This window comes from Penaeus monodon, chromosome 35, assembly GCF_015228065.2.
Source record: "Penaeus monodon isolate SGIC_2016 chromosome 35, NSTDA_Pmon_1, whole genome shotgun sequence".
NCBI lineage: Eukaryota > Metazoa > Arthropoda > Malacostraca > Decapoda > Penaeidae > Penaeus > Penaeus monodon.
The window spans coordinates 3,637,624-3,645,123 of record NC_051420.1 but is presented as its reverse complement, the minus strand read 5'-3'; the positions used below and the strand labels follow the sequence as shown (position 1 = coordinate 3,645,123).

Here is a 7,500-nt window from a genome sequence, read left to right as displayed (position 1 = left end):
CATGATATAATAGACACATTATTCATATGTCTGTATATGTCTGTAAACACGAATGGGGTTAATGGTTAAAACAAATAAATGTACTAGATATGGTATAGTGGCGAAAAGGGTTAGGAATTAGTTAATGGTTCGGGTAAAGCGTGTATGAAGTTAAAGGTTGAACAAAACTTGACGGTAGTATGGTAGTGAAAAGGGATTGAGAGGGGGAGATGATGGGATATAGTATAAGTTAAAGGTTGTAAGAAGAGGAAGGCGTTAAGGAATAGGGGTATGAGATCAAATGGAGGATATTCATGTCTGTAAAAGGAGAATAAGTTATCAAAGGAAAAGGTAATGAATTTTGATAGGTTGTCGAACAAGATGGGATCGGGGATGTGAGAACAAGTGAGGAAAACAGAGGATGGGGTGCTGCAAAACGGAACCAGTGTAGTATAATGTGTGGGGCTGAAAGAGGGATATTGCATGAGGAGCATAGAGGTGGAGCTTGAATGTGTGAGGTGATTGTTGCCAATACATAAGCGAGCAAGAGCAGTTTCTCAGCGTCAATGATTAGGAAAAAAACGTAATAGAATACACACAACCAGTACTGAAACTGTTAAAGAAATATCATCCAAAAATGGTTAAAGTATAGAACTATATAAATGTGCTAGACAACTAAGGTCATATAACACTATGATTAAGTATTGTGACAGGAGTGGGTAGAAATGAGTTAACGATTAGCTTTAGGTGGGGAAACATGTAGAGAGGTTAAACACCACATGAGCATCAACAAAAGAAAAACAAATTAACTAGGCTAAAAAACAAACGCATAACATCCACAGCCGAGATCTGCCAGAGCTGCGAGCGCCTGCCCTTCGTTCGCCGAGGAGCCTGTTGCAAGCGGTGGAACCTCTGCTGTTGAGGGACTTCGTGGCTGCAGATCGACAGATGATATCCTGTGACTTTTATTATTGTCAATATTGATGATTGTTTGGCTTTTACATCTTTTGGTTTAGTGGATAATGGAATTGCCACGGTTACAAGTTTTCCTGCACTACCCATAAATTAAGTAACATAAACAGAACGGGATTTGTGAATATTTTAGAACCTTTGCAACAACACACACACACACACACACACACACACACACACACACACACACACACACACACACACACACACACCACACACACACACACACACACACACACACACACACACACACACACACACACACACACACACACACACAACACACACACACACACACACAACACACATATATGCGCATGAAAAGCCAAGCATTTATATACATGCTACATGCTACTATTCCGATATTATACAATAAATAAATAGAATATAAAAAATCTTACATGAGTATGCAACCTAATAACCTAACTTGACTGAGTGAGAGACTCTGTACCAAAAAGAGTTCTTGTGTATTTGAAAAAGTACGTTTGTTTTTGTTACAACCACATTATTGAAATAAAATATGACAAACTAAAAGCCAATTCACAATAGATTCAGATGCAACTAAAGAGAGAAAACTATGGCGATTCTTCACGTTCTATACAAAATACATCAATCATAGCTTTGTTGTTTTCAGATTACCAAATTGAACTGGACGGAATGCAGGATGATAATGTCTAAACATAGTATATCAGAATATAATTTTTCTTAGCAATATAGTACGTAATTCAGTTGTTCCGATCTGCCAAAACTGAGTTCTTAATCGCCAAGCTTAACACAATCGAAATATATGAATCTATAGCACGAATCTTTAAGCACACCATAAGAATATATAAATACACATGCGAATTGCACCAAGAATACAAATCCATTGTGTCAGAATGTGCGTTTAAGCATATGGGTGTTATATAATTTGTGAATGATCCTAATCGATCATTACTGCCCCTGAAATGTTAAGGATTGCATTGAAAACTCCCTGTTACTGCTATCCTGTGTTTATTTTCTTTCCTCAGCTTACAATTCGGGTTAATTGTTTCTGCAACAATCAGACAATATTCCTTCAAATTAATGTTCAGTAAGAGCATATATATTAACTTTCATATATAATAATCAAAGAGTTTCCGAATCAACACAACATTGGAATTTAATCCATGAGCCATTTGGATCAATATCATATAATACAAGTAACTCATATTATCAATCGCTTTTATGTTTCAAATTCACTTCATCTTTATGTTTTAATGATATAAGAAAAAAGTGTAATTTTGCTCACCAAGATATAAACCTACTACGTTATCCTTGGCAGTAGGAACCTCTTCAAAATAAATTCACAATTGTCCATGATACAGATGACGATGTGACGACGCGCCTACAACATTCACGCCTTGATAAATGCATATCTTCAAATATTAGCAGATGTGTGCCCAGCCGTCGAAATCATGGCTTCCTCCCTCCCAGCATTAAGTGTTATTTTCTGAACATAAAATTTCCATTCATAGTAAAATATTATTTCTGTAATGTCATTCATTTCCATAGCCTTATTTTGATATCCTAAATCTATGTAAAAAAAAAATGTTCCATCACTAAATGCAAAATACTGAAATCATTACATATTTACCAGTTGCACGTCTAATACATAGTTTCCTTGCAACATTAAGCAAGGTTATTGGAGGCTATACATCATTAAATAAACAGATAATGGTCATAACGAAATATCGGGAGATAACTTATCTCAAATAAACACGAATGCTTGGACCTACCGCCATGGCGTCCCTCCTGCGGTTTCACTTGCTCCCCTCAAACCTCTCTCGGATTGTTAAGTCATGACGCAGTCTTTTTCTCCGCCCTGCTCTCCATCGAGGTCTGAGGAGGAGAGAATGACGAACATGTTTTCATGAAAAAGCATGTATGACAATTCCCCAAATTTCTACTGTACGGGACGACCCCCAACAACAACCGAATTCCCATCGAAGCCAGTGGAAGAAGAGGCCAAACGCCAGGCTCTGGGAACAATTCGAGCCCAAGAGAAAATATCGGCATTTCCTTTCTCTCCACACAATGAAATCTTTGTACCCATTTTTCTTCAACAGAATATTATGCATTTTCCTGCTATAGTGTAGTGAAGGCGGAAATTGGTCTTGAAAATGAAATTTACGAATGCGGTTTCCCTGACGAACTCGCGTAGACCCCGCTGAAAGTTTACCGTGTAAATCGAGCTCCTTTGTTTATGACATGATCCAAAGCGACCTTCATACCCATATAGAGTCAATATATATATTTGATGAACTACCAAAAAGGCGCAGCAACAATTTTTTTCATCTTTATGTATGATTTTTTTTTTTTTGTCAAGAAACATACGATGCGATTCGTAATCAAGTGAAACTAGAGATGCCTGAAACGTGAGTGAAATCTACTGTTTCACTTTATATCAACCTTAAGACTAACCAAACGAAAAGATGTTTACTGTTCGCATAAAGGACACTTTGCCAATATCTCATAGCGTTTGGGGTTTCAAAGATACTACAAAAAAAGGCCTATGGTAGAACGTTGATCTGTGAACACAGCATAAAGGTCGCACAGCAACACTGCCGCCATACGAAGCACGAGGCGTGAGTGTCTGCCAGTGGTACATGGGACCACGAGACCTGAATTTCAGATGGATAAATATCGGTTGCCTGTTCGTATTCTATAACTGTACAATTTTCCTGTCAATTGATTGCATATATATATATATATATATATATATATATATATATATATATATATATATATATATATATATATGTATATATATATATATATATATATATATATATATATATATATATATATATATATATATATATATATATATATATATATATATATGTATATATATATATATATATATATATATATATATATATATATATATGTGTGTGTGTGTGTGTGTGCGTGTATCCATATACACACATATATATGAGGAGGGGGGGGGGGAGGCAGAAATGTAATACGTACACATACTGATAATTTCTGCCTCATCTTTGTATCTAAATCTTTCTCCAGTTGTGTCCCTCTGTTTATATCTAAGTTGCGCCGCCCCCCCCCCCCCCCCTCCGGAGATACGTGGGTTGGAGTGAACGGATTTCTTCATAGAAATTAAGCTGTTATTTCTGTATCACACAATAACAACGGTTATGATACTTTGATTTCATGTCCGTGATTATAATAAGAACGACAAAAACAATAATGATGACTTCAGTTCTACTATATGTAGATTTATCTTAAATAGAAAAGTTTCTTCCTATATTGAAAAAGCATTATCTGCAGCTTTCATCTTGTGTGTGAGCAGTATAAAGATCTTGTAGTAATCCGTGTTAGAAATAAAGAATTTTCGTGAAACAATCCATTTCTCTTTTCCCTTCATTTGTATATAATGGACACATAAAACATAGATTTCCCATCTCGCAAGATCTCCAGGATGCGCGACCGGAGGTGCCCGCCTTTCCCACGCTCCCTGCGCCGCCAGCTAGCTAAATAGAAGTGCCAAGCGGCCCCAGTGCCACACTCGACGCCCGTTCCTCCTCAGGCGCACACTTTGTCCAAGAGAGCAGTCATGAAGGCCGTTTGTATCGTGGCTTTGGTCGCCGCGCTGTGCGTCGCTCCCTTCCGAGCTGAACGGCCTCCGCCCGGAGTGCTGCGTCCTCTGCCCCGCCCCGGCTATGAGGGCGTGCGCACTCTGCCGGCTCTTCTGCCTGACGATGTGAGGCAGACCAGACCTTCTGTTCGACCTGACGTCCCTTCCTTCCAGCGACCTCAGATCCAGCCCCGACACCCGTCCTTTCAGACAAAGCCTCTCCCCCGTCCGGTGGGAGTCCAAACACTGCCAGCAGTTCTGCCAGAGGATCTCAAGCAGACAAGACCCTTTGCTCGTCCAGCAGGAGTAAACACACTTCCTGCTGACCTTCCTGAAGATCTTCAACAGACAAGACCCTTTGTCCGCCCCGACGTCCCTTCCTTTCAGCGACCTCAGATCCAGCCCCAACACCCGTCCTTTCAGACAAAGCCTCTCCCTCGTCCGGTGGAAGTCCAAACACTACCAGCAGTTCTGCCAGAGGATCTCAAGCAGACAAGACCCTTTGCTCGTCCAGCAGGAGTAAACACACTTCCTGCTGACCTTCCTGAGGAACTTCAAGGCTCAAGGAAGCAGACAAGACCTTTTGTCCGCCCCGACGTCCCTTCCTTCCAGCGACCTCAGATCCAGCCCCGACACCCGTCCTTTCAGACAAAGCCTCTCCCCCGTCCGGTGGAAGTCCAAACACTACCAGCAGTTCTGCCAGAGGATCTCAAGCAGACAAGACCCTTTGCTCGTCCAGCAGGAGTAAACATACTTCCTGCTGACCTTCCTGAGGAACTTCAACAGACAAGACCTTTTGTCCGCCCCGACGTCCCTTCCTTCCAGCGACCTCAGATCCAGCCCCGACACCCGTCCTTTCAGACAAAGCCTCTCCCCCGTCCGGTGGGAGTCCAAACACTGCCAGCAGTTCTGCCAGAGGATTTCAAGCAGACAAGACCCTTTGCTCGTCCAGCAGGAGTAAACACACTTCCTGCTGACCTTCCTGAGGATCTTCAACAGACAAGACCCTTTGTCCGCCCCGACGTCCCTTCCTTCCAGCGACCTCAGATCCAGCCCCACACCCATCTTTCATCAAGCAAACGAAGCCTCTGCCTCGTCCGCTAGAGCTACCGGGGGATCTCAAGCAGACAAGGCCCTTTGCTCGTCCTGCAGTCCCATCCTTCCAGCGCCCTAATCCTCGGTCTCTCTCTGTGCCCCAGGGCGAAGGTGAGTTTAGAGCGAAAGTTGTCTCTCTCGCCTAATTGAACACCGTTCCCGTCGGGAAAGGTGATGTTAATTATAGTATTTCTTTGTAACTGTGTGTGTTATATATATATATATATATATATATATATATATATATATATATATATATATATATATATATATATATAAATGTATCTACACAAAGTCAATTAGTTCTCTGTGTGCCTTCATGTGAGTTTTTATTTTTCTGAGTTTTCTTTACTAGTGATGTTAATACCAATGATGTTATTATTACTAGTGACTAGTGTTATTAATAATATTCTTAGTAATATAAAATAAAATTAAATATTTCATAGACAAATTATTCCGAGCTTAGTACGTCTTTAAACATGAATGGCTCAATGAATATATTATTTCACTATTCCAACAATTAAACATATCAATAAAATACACATAACTGAAACACCATGTAATAGATATGAATCAGAAGCATGAGGAATAGCCAGCTAACTATACTAATAAGAAGCGTGTGATATCCACAGCCGAGATCTGCCACAGCTGCGAGCGCCTGCCCTTCGTTCGCCGAGGAGCCTGTTGCAGGCGGTGGAACCTCTGCTGTTGAGGGACTTCGTGGCTGCAGATCGACAGAGGACATCCTGTGACTCTCATTATTGCCAATATGGATGACTGTTTGGCTTTTACATTTCTTGATTTGGTGGATAATGTTAGTGTGACTAGCCACAAATTATGTAAAATAAACAGAATGTGTCTTTTCAGTAATATATATTTGTGTGTGTGTGACGGCAAACATTTAGGAATATGCTACATGATTTTTTTCAACATTACACAACAAATAGAATATTCAAAAATCTTATATTTGTATATATAACCTCATAACTTGACTGCGAGAGACGGAATACTCTGAACCTGTCATACCACAAATTATGTAGCATAAAAAGAACGAAATTTGTGAAAATCTTAGTCTTTTCAGCACTATATGTGTGTGTGTGTTTCTGCGTGTGTGTGTGTGTGTGTGTGTGTGTGTGTGTGTGTGTGTGTGTGTGTGTGTGTGATAGCAATCATTTAGGCATATGCTACATTCAAATATTTCAACATTATACAATAAGCAGAATATTTTAAAATCTTATATGTGTTCATGTAATCCCATAACACTATGATGCCTCCATAGCATTATGTCAAGTAAAAGATGCAAAAAAGCGTCATTACTTACAGTGCATTTAGTGATTTACAGGGCATGAGAGCCTTGATTTCCATTTCTTTAAATAAGTTCAACTGTTATATTTCTGATAAACCATCACTCGATTTCAATCAGTTATTGACTTGACACTTGCGGCCGTGTGCTTAAGCAAGACGAGGGAAATTTCACATTTAATTTCTCGACGAATGTGGGTTTCCCTTCAATCGAAATGCTTAAGCAAAATATTTGGTGTCGCGGATTTCGTGTACATTACACAATGACGTGATGATTAAGAATGTCAGCAACTCGGAACTGCTAAATTGTTGCGTATATATATTTACATCTTTCTTCCTAATATTTCTTGTATAATGTCTTTAGCTATTTCACAAAACACAATGTTAAAATTTTGCTTATCTTTTTAATGAATATTCCTGATATGAAACGAAATACATATCTTAACGCAAATATACTAAGAGAAAGATACATGGTTTATATGACATGTACTGAAGTATATGTTATTCATAAACTATTTTATTAGTGTATTTTGTAGAAG

General features: G+C 39.4%; 2 protein-coding genes across 2 annotated transcripts in view; both read left to right on the top strand.

Moving 5' to 3' along the window:
* LOC119595000 (titin-like) overlaps nucleotides 1-1,351 on the top strand; it is a 2,576-nt gene extending 1,225 nt beyond the window's left edge. Inside the window, 1 exon segment of the mRNA XM_037944133.1 lies at nucleotides 822-1,351. Coding sequence (XP_037800061.1) covers nucleotides 822-901 — 80 coding nt within the window. The 3' untranslated portion in view covers nucleotides 902-1,351.
* A 3,127-nt stretch (nucleotides 1,352-4,478) lies between these two features.
* LOC119594999 (extensin-like) lies at nucleotides 4,479-6,623 on the top strand. Its single transcript, XM_037944132.1, is given in 3 exon segments — nucleotides 4,479-5,618; nucleotides 5,621-5,770; nucleotides 6,292-6,623. Coding segments are annotated over 3 exon segments (1,305 nt in total). The 5' UTR covers nucleotides 4,479-4,543; the 3' UTR covers nucleotides 6,372-6,623.
* The last annotated feature ends 877 nt before the right edge of the window (nucleotides 6,624-7,500 follow it).